Source organism: Carcharhinus amblyrhynchos, chromosome 9 (assembly GCF_965287045.1).
Source record: "Carcharhinus amblyrhynchos chromosome 9, sCarAmb.v2.hapA, whole genome shotgun sequence".
Classification (NCBI taxonomy): domain Eukaryota; kingdom Metazoa; phylum Chordata; class Chondrichthyes; order Carcharhiniformes; family Carcharhinidae; genus Carcharhinus; species Carcharhinus amblyrhynchos.
The window spans coordinates 109,778,155-109,800,000 of NC_137332.1; the positions used below are offsets into that span (position 1 = coordinate 109,778,155).

Consider the following 21,846-nt stretch of genomic DNA (forward strand, 5'->3'; position numbering starts at 1 on the left):
TGACAGTGCGGCACTCCCTCAGCACTGACCCTCTGACAGTGCGGCACTCCCTCAGCACTGACCCTCTGACAGTGCGGCACTCCCTCAGCACTGACCCTCTGACAGTGCGGCACTCCCTCAGCACTGACCCTCTGACAGTGCGGCACTCCCTCAGCACTGACCCTCTGACAGTGCGGCACTCCCTCAGCACTGACCCTCTGACAGTGCGGCGCTCCCTCAGCACTGACCCTCTGACAGTGCGGCACTCCCTCAGCACTGACCCTCTGACAGTGCGGCGCTCCCTCAGCACTGACCCTCTGACAGTGCGGCACTCCCTCAGCACTGACCCTCTGACAGTGCGGCACTCCCTCAGCAGTTCGCTGGGGGCGTCACCCCTGATGTTTGTAGTTGGCCTGCATCCAACTCGAGGTTGGGCCACTGACACCTCAGGAAGGGCTAGCAGGAAAAATATGACACATATGCCCAGTGCGCAAGGGAAAGAAGGTCTCTGAAAGATTTTTCAAACGCACCTGGATGTAACGTCGTTTTTTCTGGATGAATAAGGCACCTCCTGAATCACCTGTAATGAAAATTCCAAAGAAAGACTGAACGGAATCTTTTTAACAAGTCGTCATGCCCAATCTCAGAATAATTGTGTCAGTGCTGGCCTTCTGAAAAAGCAACCCAATTTGTATCTTATCTCTTGCATTTCCCCGCAATCTGTTACTATTCAATCTGCTTTCACACAGGACATAACAACTCGCCTGTCCAGCAATATTCCCCTTAAAACTTCCTGTCTTTTCTTTGCCAATTGAAAAAGTTTATTTATTAGTGTCACAAGTAGGCTTACATTAACACTGCAATGAAGTTACTGTGAAAATCCCCTAGTCGCCACACTCCAGCGCCTGTTCAGGACACTGAGGGAGAATTTAGCATGTCCAATGCACCCAGCCAGTCTTTCGGACTGTGGGAGGAAACCGGAGCACCCGGGGGAAATCCACGCAGACCCGGGGAGAATGTGCAAACTTCACGCACACAGTCACCCAAACTGGGAATCAAACCTGGCTCCCTGGTGCTGTGAGGCAGCAGTGCTAACCACTGCGCCAATTTTAACCCTGTGCTTCTTTTTGCGGACACTTTTAACAGTTCCTCCCCGTCCACTCAGTCAATACCTGTCACGAGGACATACACACACAGACAGACACACAGATTTGCTCCTGCACGCTCATTCCTTTGTGCACCTGTGTACTTGCCCACATGCACCCGATGCACACATGTACACACGGTGCGCACATGTACACACACAATGTACACACACACACATACGTGTACACACGTACATACACTCTTGGGCGCACACACACACATGTACTCTCATGCACGCATACACACATATCTCGTGTACACGTTCACGCGTACACACACATACTCTGACACACACTCGTGCGTGTGCACACAGCCATATTCTCTCTCTCTCACACACACATGCAGTGGTGGGCACAGTAAGAAGTCTCACAACACCAGGTTAAAGTCCAACAGGTTTATTTTGTACCATGAGCTTTCAGAGGGCTGCTCCTTCATCAGCTGTGTAATTTACTCCCCTGAGGAAGGAGCAGCACTCCAAAAGCTCGTGATACTAAATAAACCTGTTGGATTTTAATCTTGTGTTGTGAGACTTCTTACTCACACATGCTCACAGACTCACAGAATCATTATGGAGCAGGAGGAATCTTAGAACAAGCATCACGACTTAGTGCCATTCCCCTGCCTTTTCCCCATGCATTACTTTTATTCAAGTAATTATCTAATATTCTTTTGAATGCCTCAGTAGAACCTTCCTTCACCACACTTCCAGGCAGCTCATCCCAGACCCGAAACACTCTTTGTATAAAAAAGCTTTCTTCCTCATATCACACAGATAGATACACAGACACAAACATACAGGTACAAATGCACACACAGGCACAAGCAGAAACACAAACAGACTCACACAAACACACACACACGCATACAGAGACACACAGATACAGAAACAGTCTTACCCAGAGACATCACACACACACACACACACACACACACGGACGCGCACAAGCGTGTGCGCATGCAAGGACATACACACAGAAATCAGACCTAGTTGGTGAGACACAAAGAGGTTCACAGAGAAATGTGCACACCTGCACATGGACAAACACACGCAGTTACACATGTAAAGACACAGAAGCTAATACTGAAAAACTAGCAAGCAGATAGACACAGAGACACTAGCAAGCAGACAAATACAAACGCAGAGAGACTCGGAAACACAGAAACATGGAAACCGACAGATAGAAATACACACGCACAGAAACACACACACACACAGAAACACGCACACATGCACAGAAACGCGCACACGCATGCACAGAAACGCACACGCATGCACAAACATGCGCGCGCGAACACACACAGAAACATACACACAGAAAAACACACGCATGCACAGAAACATACGCACGAAAAACAGAAATGGACATGCACACATAGAAATGCACACGCATGCACAGAAACGCACATGCACGCACAGAAATGCACACGCACACACACAAATGCACACGCACGCACAGAAAGACACGCACAGAAACATGCACACAGAAATGTAAACACACGCACAGAAATGCGCACACACAAACACATACATGCACAGAAATGCACATGCGCACACACACACAGAAAAAGTCACAAAGACACACATAAACAGAAGCAGATACACACAAGCATTCATACACAAAGAAGCAGTCACAGACGCACAAGTACACACACAATACACAGAAACAGATGCACAGTGGCCTGTTTAAAGTGCTGATCCATGTACCTTTACAGGAAACCTTCTCAACCACTGGTTCCATTCCTCCTGTGCAAAGGAATCTTTCTGTCACCACCTGATGCACATGAGACACATTTTTGTATTCTGGAGCTTGGAGTGCATTCGCCTCACAGGCTTTCCGTTGCTAAACAGAGAGACAGAAAGTAACTCAACACAACACTGACATCCAGAGTCCTCAGATATTTAAACAAAAAACCGCTCCTTTGGCGAGGAGATTATTGCTGAGTTAAGAAGAGCTGCGAAGGGGGTACTGAATGAAAGGCAATGCTCATTGCTTAGTGATCAGGAATGGCAGGTTGGAAACCAGCTTGTGATGATAAGTCAGTGATTCCACGCCCCCTGCTCCTCCCTCCCCCTCCAACAACCCAATCCCACAGAAAATGCAATGGGCAGTGCTAACAGGGAGCAATGTCTGCACTGAAGTGTGCAGCCTCTCATGGTGCAATATGCCAGCGGCACTGATAGGAGCCAGTGGGGGAGGATTTCAGGCGGAGACAGGGTTCCCGCTAGACAGATAGTCAGATTCATCACTTACACCTTCTGACGTCTTTATTGTGACTTGCGCCAGCGTCAGCTTCTGCGCCTCAGGCTTTCCTTCATATGTCAAAAAGTCGGCGGGCACCGGCCCAGGGGTAGGTAACATCTCCAACTCTGTTCAGAGGAAAGTCAAGTGAAAATTGTGGGCCAATGAGACAGCTCTCCTACCACTGGAGCCGAAACTCCAAATCGACCGAATCCCACACCTCAATCACACAGTTACAGGGCGGGCCGGTTACGGGTCGGGTCGTTTACAGGGCAAATGGGTTACAGTGCGGGTCGGTTACAATGTAAAGAGAGTCCCAGGGTCTCTCGAACTGAGAGAGAAAGGTTTTCCTCGTATCTGCCTTAAATGAGGATCCCTTACTTTTAAACAATGGCCCCTAGCTCTACATTGTCTGTGAAGAGGAATCATCCTCTCCATCCTGTCAATACTCCTCAGGGTATTGATGGTTCCAATCAAGTTGCCCCATACGAGTTTAAATTCTAGTGGGTAGAAACGTAACCTCTCCAAACTTTCCTCAGAAGACAACCCTGGAGATGGATAGAAAGTTTGTTAGCAGATAGAAGCAAAGAGTTGGCATAAATGTGTCTTTTTCTGATTGGCAGGTAGTGACCAGTGGGGTATCACTGGGATCTGTGCTAGGACTGTTCACATTATATATTAATGATTTGGAACAGGGAACTAAATATATTATCCCCAAATTTGCAAATGATACAAAGTTGGGTGGGAGGGTGAGCTCTGAGGAGGATGCAGAGATGTTTCAGTGTGATGTGGACAGGCTGGGGCACATGCAAGATAGATGCAGTATATTGTCGATAACTGTGAGGTTATCCACTCAGGTAGCAAAATAGGAAGACAGATTATTATTTGAATGGATGTAAATTGAGAGAGGTGGAAACTCAACGAGACCTTGTCCCTCAGAAGCCTCTCCATCAGCTTACCAACCACTGAGGTAAGATTCACCGGTCGGTAATTTCCAGGGCTATCGCTGTTCCCTTTCTTGAAAATAGGAACTACATCAGTTGCTGAAAGTAAGCACACAGGGACAGCAGGCAGTAAAGAAGGCAAATGGTACGTTGGCCTTCAAATGGAGAGGATTTAATATAGGAATAGGAATTTTTTACATCTATTTCTGGGATGGTACAGATGTTCTCTGAGTGTGCAAAATAATGTGTGCAGCACAGCGGCATGATGCTTAGCACTGCTGCCTCACATCACCAGGAACCTGAGTTTGATTCCAGCCTCGGGTAAGTGTGGAGATTGCACATTCTCCCCAAGTCTGTGTGGGTTTTAAGTCAGTCCGCCTTGTTGTCCGACGAGGGGCATACACGCGATGGGCTGCTCTTGAATGTTCGAGAGTGGCCTAGTGCTTCATAGAACATACATAGAACATAGAACACTACAGCACAAACAGGCCCTTCAGCCCACAAGTTGCGCCGATCACATCAATACCTACCAATCCATAGACCTATCTATAACCCCCAATCCCATTAAATCCCATATTCTCATCCAGAAGTCTTTTAAAAGACCCCAGCGAGTTCGCCTCCACCACCACTGACGGCAGCCGATTCCATTCACTCACCACCCTCTGAGTGAAAAACTTACCCCTAACATTACCTCTGTACTTGCTTCCCTGCACCTTAAATCTGTGTCCTCTCGTAGCAACCATTTCAACCCAGGGAAATAGCCTCTGAGAATCCACCCTATCTATTCCTCTCAACATTTTATAAACCTCTATCAGGTCGCCTCTCAACCTACGCCTCTCCAGGGAGAAGAGTCCCAGCTCCCTCAACCTAACTTCATAAGGCATGCCTCCCAATCCAGGCAACATCCTTGTAAATCTCCTCTGCACCCTTTCAATAGCTTCCACATCCTTCCTATAGTGAGGCGACCAGAACTGCGCACAGTACTCCAAGTGGGGTCTGACAAGGGTCTTATAAAGTTGCAGCATTACCTCCCGACTCCTAAACTCGATCCCTCGATTAATGAAGGCCAGTACACCATACGCCTTCTTGACCACATCCTCCACCTGCGAGGCCGATTTAAGGATCCTGTGGACCCGGACCCCAAGATCCTTCTGCTCTTCGACACTGCTAAGACTCCTGCCCTTGATAGTGTACTCGTTCATCCCATTGGTCCTGCCAAAATGGACCACTACACATTTATCCGCGTTGAAGTCCATCTGCCACTTCTCCGCCCAATCTTGCATCCTATTTATGTCCTGCTGCAACTTCTGACATCCTTCCAGACCATCCACAACACCACCGACCTGCGTGTCATCGGCGAACTTACTAACCCATCCCTCCACTTCCTCATCTAGGTCATTTATGAAAATGACAAACAGCAAGGGTCCTAGAACAGATCCCTGGGGCACTCCACGGGTGACTGACCTCCATGCAGAAAAAGACCCATCCACAACCACTCTCTGCCTTCTGCAGGCAAGCCAGTTCTGGATCCACAAGGCCAAAGCCCCTTGGATCCCATGCCCTCTCACCTTCTCAAGAAGTCTTGCATGGGGGACCTTATCAAACGCCTTGCTGCATGTACACCACGTCCACTGCTCTTCCTTCATCAATGTGTTCAGTCACATTTTCGAAGAACTCAACTAGGCTTGTAAGGCACGACCTGCCCTTGACAAAACCATGCTGACTATTTCTGATCATGCTAAACCTCTCCAAATGCTCATAAATCTTGTCCCTCAGAAGCCTCTCCATCAGCTTACCAACCACTGAGGTAAGATTCACCGGTCGGTAATTTCCAGGGCTATCGCTGTTCCCTTTCTTGAAAATAGGAACTACATCCGCAATCCTCCAATCCTCCGGAACCTCTCCCATCTCCATCGACGACGCAAAGATCATCGCCAGGGGCTCTGCAATCACCTCCCTCACCTCCCACAGTAACCTGGGGTACATCCCATCTGGTCCCAGCGACTTGTCTATCTTAATAGAATTTAAAAATTCTAACACATCCTCTTCCTTAATATCCACAAACTCAATCTTTTCCATCTGCTGCAAACCTGTAGCAAAATCTCCCAGATCAGTTTCCACCATGAATACTGAGGCAAAGTACTCATTAAGCACCTCTGCCATTTCTTCTGGTTCCACCCAGACCTTTCCCCCTTCACCTTTTATAGGTCCTATCCCTTCTCTTCTCATCCTTTTACTTTTCACATATTTGCAGAAGGCCTTGTCGTTAGTGTGTGCTTAAACTGGACCAGATGCTGGGCAACACGACAGCTCAGTGACTATCACTGTTTGCTGTGCAGACACATGGATTTGGGCCAGTGTCTGTGGGAGTTTGCGCATTCTCTCCGTGCTTGCGTGGGTTTTCTCCGGATGCTCCGGTTTCCTCCCACACCCCAAAGATGTGCTATTAGGCTGACTGGAAGTAATAAATTGTCCCTAAATTAATTTCCCTGAATGTGGATTGCCATAAAACAATAGATAAGGGTCATGGGTGGAGGGGGTAATGTTAAAATGGCGGCCCAGGCTCATTGGGCCGAAGGGCCTGTTTCCCGGGCTGTTTTTGTTCTTTGTTCAGTCCAAAGATGTGTGGGTTAGGTTGATTGGCCATGCTAAATCGCCCCTTAATGTCAGGGCATTAGCAGGGTAAATATGTGGTGGTACAGGGATAGCCATATGGCCTCCGTCTACACTGTAGGGTTTTATGATTCTAAATCATCTGCCAAAGCTCTACTTTTCATCCCAATTCCCCAGATTCATCACTCACTTTGTTAACTCTTTTTGTATTCAAATATCTATAGATATTACAGTGCGAGTCAGTTGCAGTGTTTAAATGGAATATATAACTTTGGATCTACTGTGTTCGTAGAACCATCGAATCCCCATAGTGCAGAAGGAAGCCATTCAGCCCATCGAGTCTGCACCATCCACAATCCCACCCAGGCCCTATCACTGTAATCCCATGTATTTACTCTGCTAGCCCCCTGACTCGTTCTGTTCTGTGAAACTGCCCGCTCGATTCCAATAAATGATGAAGGAAGCCTTCAATAATCACACGCTGACATTCACACTGTCATCCCGAGACTGAATCTGCCTTGTGTTTTCCTAAACATACCGTGGTCCATGCAGTGTGTTCCTGGGAATTTCTTCCTGATGGCTCTCGTTGTTTCCCTCGTGCACGGTAAACAGATGGATCGACTGAAAGAAATAAGTTATCAGTGAGAAAGGAGACTGCTGCCAAATGTACAGGAGTACTGGAGATGAGAGGGCAACACGGTGGCACAGTGGTTAGCACTGCTGCCTCACAGTGCCAGGGACCTGGATTCAATTCTGGCCTTGGGGTCACTGTCTGTGTGGAGTTTGCACATTCTCCCCATATCTGCATGGGTTTCCTCCCACACTCCAAAAATGTGCAGGTTAGATGCATTGGCCATGCAAATTTGCCCCTTAGTGTTCCAGGATGCGTAGGTGAGAGGGATTAGCATAGTAAATATGTGGGGTTTCAGGGCCTAGGTGGGATTGTTGTTGGTGCAGACTCAATGGGCCGAATAGCTTCCTCCTGCACTTTAGGGATTTTACAAGAGATTACCACTGATGATACAGACAGTTAAACAGTAGCAGTGGGATATCCATAGGAAAGTCTGTATCATCCCATGCTTCCTGGTTTGCTCTGGTTTACATAGAAACTAGAAGCTGGAGTAGGCCATTCGGCCCTTTGAGCCTGCTGTGCCATTCATTATGATCATAGCTGATCATTAAATTCAATATCTTGATCCTGCCTACCTCATACCCTTGATCCCTTTAGCCCCAAGAGCTATATCTAATTTCTTCTTGAAATCACAACGTTTTGGCCCTAACTGCTTTGTGTGGGAGTGAATTCCACCCTTTGAGTGAAGAAGTTTCTCCTCACCTCAGTTCTAATCCTTATCCTCAAACTAAGACCCCTAGTTTTGGACTCCCCCACCATCGGGCACATTCTTTCTGCATCTATCCTATCTAATTCTGTCAGAATTTTAGAAGTTCCTATGAGATTCCCTCTCACTCTTCTAAACTCCAGTGAATATAATCCTATCCAGCTCTCCTCACGTGACAGACCTGCCATCCCAGGAATCAGCCTGGTAAACCTTCGCTGTACTCCCTCTACATTAAGGACATCCTTCCTCAGATAAGGATACTAACACTGCGCACAATACTCCAGGTGTGGCCTCACCAATGCCCTGTATAATTGCAGCAAAACATCTTTATCCCTGTATTCAAATCCTCTCGCTGTGAAGTTTTGGGTATAGTCTCCCTCTCTCTGTCCATGCTCTATGCAGAAATTTCCTTCAACAGCAAATGGTATAGCCTAGAAAACATTGTCTTACATTTTATAAATCACATCTTCTCGGTGAAAGCTTTCCCTCATGATATAATCATAGAAACCCTACAATGCTGTAGGAGGCCATTTGGCCCATCATTTCTCACCGAGAACAATCCCACCCCAGGCCCTATCCCGCAGCCCCACACATTTTGCCCCGCTAATCCCTCTAATTTACACATCCCGGGACACTAGGGTCAGTTTAGCATGGCCAATCTACCTACCCCCCACATCTTTGGGCTGTGCACGTACGTAATTTAAACATGGGTGTATATACTGCTATCAGTCACAGTTACATGAGAGAAACTGAGTTCTGAATTCAACTGGTACTATTTCCATTCTAATCTGGATTCACACCAGGTCAATACACACAATAATCCAGATTCACACCAAGTCAATGCACACAATGATCCGGATTGATACCAGGTCCATATTCACACTGATCCTGAATCACACTGGGTCCATATTTAGGGTCGGTGTGAATATGCTCTCGTTACGAGGACTGTGATCAGTTTTGCATTCAGTAAAAGGAGGGCCTTGGACCTGATTAAGAATGGGAAAATAGAATCTGAGTAAGTTTTTGGGGAGCATGAAAATTGCAGAGACAGAGATTGCTGAAGATACATGGGCAGCACTGTGGCACGCTGCTGCCTCAGTGCCACGGACCCGGGTTCAATTCCTGGCTTGGGTCACTGTCTGTGTGGAGTTTGCACATTCCCTCCGTGTCTGCGTGGGTTTCCTCCGGGTGCTCCAGTTTCCTCCCCCTGTTTGAAAGACGTGCTGGTTGGGTGCATTGACCCGAACAGGTGCCGGACTGTGGCGACTAGGGGAATTTCACAGTAACTTAATTCCAGTGCTAATGTAAGCCTTTCTTGTGACTAATAAATAAACTTCATGTAGATTCCTTACAATCAGAATCAAGAGGATTATAGTGGGGAACAAAGGAATGGCTGATCAAATGAATACATATTGAGATTCGATCTTCAAAAATGAGGACACAAATAAGATGCCAGCAATGTTGGGGATACAGGGTTTAGTGAGGAGGAGGAACTGAAGGAGGTCAGTGTTAGTAGAGAAATGGTTCATAAGTTCATAAGATATAGGAGCGGAATTAGGCCATTCAGCCTATCGAGTCTGCTCCGCCATGGTTGATATGCTCCTCATTCCCATTTTCCTGCCTTCTTCCCATAACTCTTCAACCCATTAAAATTTGTGTAACTCCTCCTTAAATTTACTCACTGTCCCGGCATCCACTGCACTTTGGGGTTGCAAAATCCACAGATTAACAGCCCTTTGGGAGAAGTAGTTTCTCCTCAACTCTGTTTTAAGTTTGCTTCCCCTTATCCTAAGACTATGACCTCTCGTCCTGGAATGCCCCACAAGAGGAAGCATCTGCTCCACGTCTACTTTATCCATATCTTTCATCACCTTGTTCTGCCTTCAGTTTGATCTCCCTTCATTCTTCTAATTTCCAGAGAGTACAGGCTTAAACTGTTCGATCTCTCTTCATACGATAAACCCTTCATTTCTGGAATCAATCCTCTGAACTGTCTCCAATGCCACTACATCTTTACTCAAATATGGGGATGAGAACTGTGCACAATACTCCAGGTGCAACCTCACCAATGCCTTGTATAGTTGCAATTTCCCTATCTTTATATTCTATTCCTTTAGCTATAAAGGCCAACATTCAATTCGCTTTCTTTATTACCTGCTGGACCTATATGCAAGTTTTCTGTGACTCATGAATGAGGACACCCAGATCCCTCTGCACCGGAGCACCACAAAGTCTCAAATGGTGTTTGGGAAAGTGATGGGATTGAAGGCAGATTAGTCCCCAGGGCTTGATAACCTCCACCCCACAATACCTAAGGAATTTAGGTGCTGTGGGGTGTAGGTTATCAGGCCTTAGAAATAGTGAATGCATTGGCGGTCATTTTCCAAAATTCTATTGACTCTGGAGCAGTTCCACATTTGGAGAGTAGCTAATGTAACCCTACCATTTCAAAGGGAGGTAGAGAGAAAACAGGGAATCACAGACCAGTAAGCCTGACGTCAATAGTGGGGAAAATTCAGGGACGAAGTAGAAGTGGTTGAAAGCTTCAGGTTTTTAGGGGCCCAGATCGCTAACAACCTGTCCTGGTCCCCCCATGCCAACATTATAATTAAGAAAGCCCACTAATGCCTCTACTTTCTCAGAAGATGAAGGAAATTTGGCATGTCAGCTACAACTCTCACCAACTTTTACAGATGCACCATAGAAAGCATTCTTTCTGGCTGTATCACAGCTTGGTATGGCTCCTACTCTGACCAAGACCACAAGAAACTAGAAAAGGTCGTGTTTGAAGCCCAGTCCATCACACAAACCAGCCTCACCCATTGACTCTGTCGACACTTCCTGCTGCCTTAGCAAAGCAGCCAGCATAATTAGGGACCCCACGCGTCCCGGACATTCTGTCTTCCACCTTCTTCCATCGGGAAAAAGATACAAAAGTCTGAGGTCACGCACCAACTGACTCAAGAACAGCTTCTTCCCTGCTGCCATGAGACTTTTGGACCTACTTTGCAATAAGTTGATCTTTCTCTCCAATCTAGCTATGATTGTAACACGACATTCTGCAATCTCTTGTTTCCTTCTCGATGAACAGTATGCTTTGTCTGTATAATCGCAAGAAATGAGACTTTTCACTGTATACTAATACATGTGACAATAATAAATCAGATCAAATCAAAATTCAAGAACCCATTATCAAAGATATTTTAGCAAAACACTTGGGTAAAAGATTGGCAGGATTAGACAAAATCCACATGGATTTGTGAAAGGGAAACCCTGCTTGAGAAATCTACCGGAATTCTTCAAGGATGTAACTATTGGAGTTGATGTGGAGAGCTAGTGAACGTGGTTTATTTGGACTTTCAGAAGGCTTTCAACAAAGTCCCACATAAGAAATTAGTGTGTAAAATTAAAGCACATGGGATTCAGGTTGCATTGTGAGGGATAGAAAACTAATTGACAAACAGGAAACAAAGAGTAGAACAAAATGGGTCTTTTTCTAATCGGCAGTCAGTGACTGGTGTGTACTTCACGGATTGTTGCTGGGACCTCAGCTATTCACAATGTAATTTAGATAAGGGACCTGAATGTAATATCTCCAAATTTGCAGACGGCACAAAGTTGGGTTGGAGGGTGAGCTGTAAGGGGGATGCAGAGGTCGTTCAATGTGATTCGGGCAAGTTGAGTGAGTTGCAGCTGATGCAGAATAATTTGGATAAGTGTGAAGTTAGCTATTTTGGTAGCAAACACGGGAAGGCAGATTCCGATCGGAATGTCCACAAATTAGGAGAGAGGAATGTGCAAAAACCTGGGTGTCCTCGTACACCGGTCAGCGAAAGTGACCATGAGGATCACCCGGAGAAAACACAGAGGAATAACGTGCAAACTCCACACAGACAATCACCCCAAGACTGGAATCAAACCCGGGGTCGCTGGTTATGTGAGGCAGCAGTGCTAACCACTGGGCTGCAATGGATAACACTGTCATAGTCACCACGACTTAGACCAGCTTTCCATTCCAGATGGTTTTTTAAATTAAAATATAAATATTGCACTTCAGTATTATCAACCACCGTGGTGGGATTTGTACCCGAGTGGTAACTTGAACCTCTGAAAGGCTGGTCCGGGGGCATTACCGCTACATCCCAAAGGATGAAGATTCACTTGCCTGTCAGTGTCGCGAAAATTTATTCGTTCGGTCAACTCAAGTAAAGCCACGTCGTAGTCATAAAACTGGGTGATATTCTCACGGAGCTTCGCCCCCAAGTCAAACTTTGGATGGAGATGCTTCTGCTTGACTTTGTATAGCTTGTTTCTAGCACCTGTGTAAATGGACCAGGACAACGAGAAATCATTCCTTCAGGCCGAGTTATCTTGGAGCATTTCCCCACTTGCTTCCCCCCAGCTCTTGCCTTCCCGATTTCCATTGTCCCAATATTGACTGCCGAGCCTGCATTTATTGCCCATCCCAAACTGCCCGAGGACAGTTGAGAGCCAACCACATTGCTGTGGCTCTGGAGTCACATGTAGGCCAGACCAGGCAAAGGAGACACATTTCCTTCCGAAAAGGACATTAGAATAGAATCATAGAATCACTACATCGAAGGAGGTGGTCTTTCGGCCCATCGAGTCTGCACCAACCACAATCCCCCCCCAGCCCTATCCTCACAACCCCATGCATTTACTCTGGCTAGTTCCCCTGACACTAAGGGACAATTTAACATGGCCAATCCACCTAACCCGCACATCTTTGGAATGTGGAAGGAAGCCGGAGCACCCGGAAAAAACCCACACAGACACGGGGAGACGTGACCCAAGCCGGGAATCGAACGCGGGTCCCTGGCGCTGTGAGGTGGAAGTGCTAACCACAATGCCACCATGCTTCCCCCTAGTGAACCAGATGGGTTTTACTGACAATCGACAATGGTTTCATGGTCATCAGTAGATTCCTAATTCCAGATTTTTTTTTTATTGAATTCAAATCCCAGCATCTGCTGTGATGGGATTTGTACCCGGGTCCCCAGAGCAAATTAGCTTAGCATTGATGCCACTATGCCATTGCGTCCCTTTTGGCTGGCTAATATCAGAGAGTATCTAATTGAAACATATAAAATTCGGACAGGGTTGGACTGACTGGATGCAGGAGCATCGTTTCCTCTGGTACAGGGATTCTAGAACAAAGGGTTACAGTCTCAGGGTACGAGGCAGGCCATTTAGGACTGAGATGAGGGCAGAAGGTAGGGAATCTATGGAATTCTCTACCACAGAACATCAGTGGCCAACTCACTGTATATTTAAGAAGGAAATAGATTTCTAGACTCTGAGGGTGCCAAGGGGAAGAGTGCTGGAGTATGACTTTGAGATAGTGGGGCAGTCACGATCACAGTAAATGGTGGTGTAGACTCAAAGGGCTGCAAGGCCTACTCCTGTTCTGAGAACCAAGCACCCACAGAAAAGTTACAGCACAGAAGGAGGCCATTTGGCTCTCTCACCCATGCCAGCCCCAGGAGACCCAACAGCCCTTTCTAACCCCACCTTCCTGCACAAGGCCCATAACCCTGTAGCTTACAATATTTAAGATGCTGACCCTGGTGCTTTCTTTTAATTCATTGATGGGACATGCACATCGCTGGCATTTACTGCCTGTCCCCCATTGTCCTGGAAACTGAGTAGCTTGTGAGGCCATTTCAGACGACAGTTGAGTCAGCCACATTTCTCTGGAGTCATATGTAGGCCAGATTGGGGAAGGACAGCAAATTTCCTTCCCTAAAGGACATTAGTGAACCTGATGGGATTTTTCCAACAATTGACAACGGTTTCATGGTCATCAATAGATTCTCAATTACAGATTTTTTTAATCGAATCCACCATCTGCCGTGGCAGGATTTGAACCTGGGTCTCCAGAACATTAGCTGAGTTTCTGGATTAATAGTCTAGCAATAAGACTACTAGGTCAGTGCCTCCCCTAAAGAATTTAGGGTCTCTGCCTCCTCCACCAACTTGGACAGCGAATTCCAGATACCCACCACCCTCTTCTGTTTTCAGTAGTATTGAGGTGGTGTCACATGCATCCCATCACCATGGAAACTGGAGTTCCTTCCCTGGACAGATGATTGCTCTGGAGTAGAGATGGATGGCTTTCCTCAACTCCTTTTATAGGACAATATTCCTTAGTGTAATATTCACTCTTGCCCATCAAAGGGTGTTGGGAAAGGGCCTATTTCACATCCCACCCAATTTTCCTGTTCATAGTGGAAGGGACGCAAATCGAAGAATTGAATCTCCCCAGCCCACGGTCAAATTCACTGTCAAATAGCGAGGGAGCCCACCACGCATCTCAGCGAAGGCAAGTGAAGTGAAGGGAAAGGGAGACTTACCGACATTCACCGTAATCTTGTTGACGTCTACTTCGTTCTTACCATCCGTCAAGCAATGAGCGGCCGTCAGCACCCAGCTGGGGGACACGATCGACCCACTGCATCTTCCGGTACCCTGTGTAGAGAAGAGAGCCGGGTTCATTACTGTTCTCGGTACCTGGTGAGGGGGGAGGAGTGGTGGCATAGTGGTTCGCACTGCTGTTTCGCAGGGACCCAGGTTCAATTCCAGTCTCGGGTGACGGTCTGTTTAGAGTCTGCATGTTCTCCCCGTGTCTGCATGTGTTTCCTCCAGGCGCTCTGGCTTCCTGCCACAGTCCAAAGATGTGCGGGTTAGGTGAATTGGTCGTGCTAAATTGCCCCTTACCGTAAGGAGGATTAGCAGGGTAAATACATGGGGTTATGGGGATAGGACCTGGGTGGGATTGTTGTCCATGCAGGCTTGATGGGCCGAATGGCCTCTTTCTGCACTGTTGTGATTCTATTAAAAGGAACTCTCAAGGTAGGCATGCTACAGGCAGAGAAACTGGGGGATCAGATTGTAGGAATACAGGCAGAGAAACCGGAGGATCAGACTGTCGGAATACAGGCAGAGAAACCGGAGGATCAGACCGTAGGAATACAGGCAGAGAAACCGGGGGATCAGACCATAGGAATACAGAGCTGTCATAGAGTAGAATCCCTACAAACACAGGAGGAGACCATTCGACCATTCGATCCATTGAGCCTTCACCGACTCTCTGACAGAGCATCGCACTCAAGCTCTATCCCTGTAACTCCACAGGATTACCCCACTAATCCCGCTAAACTGCACATCTTTGGACACTAAGGAGCAATTTAGCATGGCCAATCCACCTAAGCTGCACTTCACTGCATTGTGGGAGGAAGCTCACGTGTTCACAGAGAGAAGGTGCAAACTCCACATAGATGGTCACCCGAGGCTGGATTTGAACCTGGGTCCCTGGTGCTGTGAGGAGCAGTGTTAACCACTGTGCTTCCCCATCCCAGGTGGTGAAGCAGCATACGGGATCTTGAGGTGCTGGGAAAGAACACAGCACATAGAAGCAGGAACAGATGCTTTAGACCCTTGAGCCTCAGCGCAATCCTGCCTGATCTTCTATTTCAATTCTAACTTCTCACTCAATCCCCATTCCCCAGGCTGATTCCTGGATGGCAGGTCTGTTATACGTGGAGAGACTAAGTCGGTTAGGATTGGAGAAGAGTGAAAGGGCATCTCATAGAAACTTGTACAATTTTAATGGGATTAGACAGGGTCGATTCAGAAAGAATGTTCCCGATGGTGGGGGAGTCCCGAACTAAGAGGTCATAGTTTGAGGATGAGGTGTAAACATTTAAGTCCAAACATGTGCAGGTTAGGTTGAATGGCCATGCTAAATTGACCCTAGTGTCAGGGGGAGTAACGGGGTAAGTCTGTGGGGTTATGGAAATAGGGTCTGGTTGGGATTGTGGTCAGTATAGATTTGATGGGCCAAATGGCGTCCTTCTGCACTGTAAGGATTCTACGCTGATGACTGAACTGAGATGAGAAGAAATGTCTTCACCCACATACTGGTGAACATGTAGAATTCACTACCACTGAATGTAGTTGAGGCCAAAACGTTGTCTGATTTCAGGAAGAAATTAGATATCGATCTTGGGCTTGAAAGGGTCAAGAGATAGGGGAGGAAAGGGGGAGGGGAGTCAGGATATTGAATTTGATGATCAGCCATGATCAAAATGAATGGCGGAGCAGGCTCAAAGGGCCGGATTGTGTGCTCCTCCTTCTAGTTTCTATTTCTTTCGTTCACCTTTTGTGATGAATGGGTGTTGCCCTCCATAGAACTGAGTGGCTTGCCAGGCCATTTCAGAGGGAAGTTAAGCGTCAGCCACAAAGCTGTGGTTTTGGAGTCACCTGTAGGCTGGGTGAGCTGTCTTCTTGAACCACTGCATTCCCTGAGGTGTAGGTGCACTCACAGTGCTCTTGGGGAGGGCATTCCAGGCTTTTGACCCAGCGACGGCTGATATATTCCCAAATCAGGATGACTTGGAGAGGAAAGTCTAGGTGGTGGTGTTCCTAGGTATCTGCTACTCTTGTCCTTCTAGATGGTGGTGGCTATGGGTTTGGAAAGTGCTGCCCAAGGAACCTTGATGAGTTCCTGCAGTGCATCTTATAGATGGTATATAGGCTGCCACAGTTCAGATTTCTATTTATTGATTACAGCTAAGCCTTCAATGCTATGATTCCTATGAAACTCATATCCAAACTTAGTTGCCTGGGCCTCAGCTCCTCCCTCTACAACTGGGTCCTGAACTTCCTAACCCGCAGACCGCAATCAGTAAGGATAAGTGATAACACCTCCTCCACGATCATCCTCTACACGGTACCCCACAAGGCTGTGTTTTCAGCCTCCTACTAAATTCCTCATACACCTATGACTGTTTGGCCAAATTCCCCTTAAACTCAATTTTCAAGTTTGTTGATGATACCACCGTAGTGGGTCGAATCTCAAACAATGACGACAGAGTACAGGAATGAGATAGAGAATCTGGTGAACTGGTGCGGCAACAATAATTTCTGCCTCAACGTCAACAAAATGAAGGAGGTCGTCATCAACTTCAGGAAGCGTAGTGGAGAATATGTCTACATCAATGGGGACAAAGCAGAAATGGTTGAAAGCTTCAAGTTTTTAGGTAGCCAGATCACAAATAACCTGCCCTGGTTCCCCCATGCCAACACTATAGTTAAGAAAGCCCACCAACACCTCTACTTTCTCAGAAGATTAAGGAAATTTGGCATGTCAATGATGACGCTCACCATCTTTTACAGATGCGCCATAGAAAACATTCTTTCACAGCTTGGTATGGCTCCTCCTCCGCCCAAGACCGCAAGAAACTACAAAAGATTGTGAATGAAGCCCAATCCATCACACAAACCTGCCTCCCACCCATTGACTCTGTCTACATTTCCTGCTGCCTCGGAAAAGCAGTCAGTCCACGCACCCTGGACATTCCCTCTTCCATCTTCTTCTGTCGGAAATAAGATACAAAAGTCTGAGGTCACGAACCAACTAACTCAAGAACAGCTTCTTCCCTGCTGTTATCAGACTTTTGAGCTGTCCTATCATACTACTGAGCTCACCTTCCTCTTCACCTTATCTGTAACTGCAATACTGTATTCTGCATCCTCTCCTTTTCCTTCTCCCCTATGTATCATAGAATCGAAGAATTGAATTATCAAATCCCTCCAGTGCAGGAGGAGGCCATTCGGCCAATCAAGTCTGCACTAATCACAATCCCATTCAGGCCTGATCCCCATAACCCTCCGTATTTACCCTACTAGTTCCCCCGACACTAAGTGGCAATTTAGCAAGGCCAATCAACCTAACCCACACATCTTTAGAATGTGGGAGGAAACATACACAGACATGGGGAGAACGTGTAAACTCCACACTCACCCAAGCTGTGAACTAAACCCGGCTCCCTGGCGCTGTGAGGTAGCATTGTGCCACCATGTCACAATGTACTCTATAAAAGGTATGTTTTGTCTGTATAGTTCAAGAAACAATATGTTTCACTGAAACTCAGTACAGTAAGTAATCTCACAACACCAGGTTAAAGTCCAACAGGTTTATTTGGTAGCACGAGCTTTTGGAGTGCTGCCCCTTCATCAGGTCCATTCATCTGATGAAGGGGCAGTGCGCCAAAAGCTTGTGTTACCAAATAAACCTGTTGGACTGTAACCTGGTGTTGAGAGATTACTCACTGTGCCTATCCCAGTCCAACACAGGCGACTGATGAATCCCAGTACATGTGACAATAAATCAAATCAATCAATCGATCTGCCAAGTTAAAATGGTCCCTTTCCCAATTACATTAACAACTCATCCCGCAAGAAAATTGGTTCTGGGGATGTCTGTGATTGACTGCAAAACGTACTGACAACTTGATAACAAGGTGTGACCGACAATAATCTCTCCTTCAGTGGCAATAAAACGAAGGAGATTGTTATCGACTTCAGGAAGCGCAGAAGAGAACATGCCCCTGTCTACATCAACGAGGATGAAGCAGAACGATTTAATCTATTAGGTGTCCAGATCACCAACAACCTGTTCTGATCCCCCCATGCTGACACTATAGTTACGAAAGCCCACCAACGCTTCTACTTTCTCAGAAAATTAAGGAAATTTGGCATGTCAGCTACAACTCTCACCAACTTTTACAGATACACCATACAAAGCATTCTTTCTGGTTACATCCCAGTTTGGTATGGCTCCTACTCTGAGCAAACCCACAAGAAACTTTGAAAGTTTGTGAATGTAGCCCAATCCATCACGCAAATCAGCCTCCCATTCATAGCCACTGTCTACACTTCCCACTGCCTCAGCAAAGCAGCCAGCATAATTAAGGACCCCACGCACCCCGGATATTCTCTCTTCCACCTTCTTCCGTTGGGAAGAAGGGACAAAAGTCTGAGGTCACATACCGACCGATTCAAGAACAGCTTCTTTCCTGCTGCCGTCAGACTTTTGAATGGACCTACCTCGCAGTAAGTTGATCTTTCTCTACACCCTAGCTACAACTGTAACACCGCATTCTGTACTGTCTCGCTTCTGTATGAATGGTATGCTTTGTCTGTATGAGAAGAACAAGAAACAATACTTTGCACTGTATACTAATGCATATGACAATAATAAATCAAATCAAATAACAGTCTTCTGCCTTTGCAATTAAGTGTAAAACATACCATCATTTCCACCATAGTGTGCCAAGGGTATCGCTTTCTGAAGGCAGCATCAGGACTTTCGTCAGCAACCCCACACAGATCACCAATTGTGGTAAAGTCTAGAAGAACACAGAAAAGAAGCAGACGTTGATATAACAATCAACAGGGCAAGATTAGCAATGATGCATGCCAAAAAGCTACTTACCAAACAGTCAGAGTAAGCAGCACAACCCAACAATAGTTTGTACTCAACCATCATTGTAACCAACATATAAACTTGGAGCATAGGGAGGCCATTTGACCCTGCGAGCCTGTCTCCGCCATTCAACATGGGGACGGCACGGTGGCTCAGTGGTTAGCACTGATGCCTCACAGCGCCAGGGAGCTGGGTTTGATTCCTGGCTTGGGTCACTGACTGTGTGGAGGCTGCACGTTCTCCCTCGTGTCTGTGCAGCGTTGCTCCAATTCCCTCCCACAGTCCAAAGATATGCTGGTTAGGTGGATTGGCCATGCTTAATTGCCCCTTAGTGTTACGGGATGCTAGGCTAATCGCATGAGGTAATGCAGATAGATCCTGGGTGGGATTGTGGTCTGTACATACTCAATGGGCCAAATGGCCTCCTTCTGTACTGTAGCGATTCAATTAAATGATCATGGCTGATCTTTAATCTCTCGGTATTCTCCCCAAATCCCTTTTAGAGACTAAAAATCAAATTGTTTCTTAAATATACAGGTTCAACCCTTCTGTGGAAAGAAATTTCTCCTCTTCTCAGTCCTAAATGGCCTGTCCTGGTCTTGAGACTGTGATTCCTTTGTTCGAGAGCCTCTTCCCCAGCCAGAGGAAGCAACATCTCTGCATCCAGTCTGTCCAGCCCTGTTGTTACAATGAGATCCCCCCTCACTCTTGTAAATTCCAGTGAATATAGGCTCAGCTGACCCAATCTCTCCTCGAATGCCAACCTTGCCAACCCAGGAATCGGCCTGGCAAACTATCACTGCATTCTTCATAAGGCAAGTGCACGCTTCCCTATACAGCCACATTGTACTCCTGTATGGTCTCACCAAGGGCCTTGTACAGCTCCAGTAAGACATTATTGCTCCTGTCCTCAAGTCCTCTTGCAATGAAGGTCATGTAACACTTACCTTTCCAACTGTTTGCTGTATGTGCATGCTGGGTTCAGGTGACTGATATACCAGGTCCCTTTGTATGTCAACACTTTCAAATCTATCACCAGGGAACTAAGACTCTCGCAGGCTCTTTCTCCATCCAAAATGGATAACTACAGCAGCCGTGTTTTGGCCGCTCACTCAACTTGTTTAAATCACTGTAAAGCAAAGCAACATCCTTCTTAGCATCTACATCCACAACAGATCTTGTGGGAACTTCCATTAACTAGAACTCACATTTCACACAACCCAAAAGTAAAAGGAGCTCAACAATCACCAAAATCAATCAATCGTCATCACTGAGTCTCCTGTACCATCAGTAATCAATACTCAATCATCCCTGTACCCATCAGTAATCAATCATCCTGTACCCATCAGTAATCAATCATCCTGTACCCAACAGTAATCAATCATCTTGTACCCATCAGTAATCAATCATCCTGTACCCATCAGTAATCAATCATCCTGTACCCATCAGTAATCGATCATCCTGTACCCATCAGTAATCGATCATCCTGTACCCATCAGTAATCGATCATCCTGTACCCATCAGTAATCGATCATCCTGTACCCATCAGTAATCGATCATCCTGTACCCATCAGTAATCGATCATCCTGTACCCATCAGTAATCAATCATCCTGTACCCATCACGAATCAATCATCCTGTACCCATCACGAATCAATCATCCTGTACCCATCACGAATCAATCATCCTGTACCCATCACGAATCAATCATCCTGTACCCATCAGTAATAAGTCATCCTGTACCCACCAGTAATCAGTACTCAATAATCCCTGTACCCATCAGTAATCAGTACTCAATAATCCCTGGACCCAGCAGTAATCTGTACTCAACAATCCCTGTACCCATCAGTAATCTGTACTCAATAATCCCTGTACCCATCAGTAATCTGTACTCAATAATCCCTGTACCCATCAGTAATCTGTACTCAATAATTCGTGTACCCAGCAGTAATCGTACTCAATAATCCTTGTACCCAGCAGTAATCAGTACTCAATAATCCCTGTACCCATCAGTAACAAGTACTGACTAATCCCTGTAGCCAGCAGTAATCGGTGCTCAATAACCCCTGTACCCATCAGTAATCTGTACTCACTAATCCCTGTACCCAGCATTAATCAGTACTCAATAATCCCTGTATCCATCAGTACTCACTAATCCCTGTACCCATCAGTAATCTGTACTCAATAATCCCTATACCCTGCAGTAATCAGTACTCAATAATCACTGTACCCTTCAGTAATCTGTACTCAATAATCCCTGTACCCATCAGTACTCTGTACTCAGTAATTCCTGTACCC

At 46.4% G+C, this 21,846-nt stretch overlaps 1 protein-coding gene across 1 annotated transcript in view; it reads right to left on the minus strand.

The window, feature by feature from the left end:
• The window catches only part of LOC145348191 (complement factor B-like), a 64,027-nt gene that overhangs the window by 4,328 nt on the left and 37,853 nt on the right, over positions 1-21,846 (minus strand). The window contains exons 11-17 of the mRNA XM_080196385.1: positions 19,375-19,472; positions 14,634-14,748; positions 12,425-12,578; positions 7,461-7,543; positions 3,378-3,493; positions 2,831-2,966; positions 510-559 (exon numbers count right to left, since the gene is read on the minus strand). Coding sequence (XP_080052511.1) covers positions 510-559; positions 2,831-2,966; positions 3,378-3,493; positions 7,461-7,543; positions 12,425-12,578; positions 14,634-14,748; positions 19,375-19,472 — 752 coding nt within the window. The remainder of the gene's footprint in view (positions 1-509; positions 560-2,830; positions 2,967-3,377; positions 3,494-7,460; positions 7,544-12,424; positions 12,579-14,633; positions 14,749-19,374; positions 19,473-21,846) is intronic.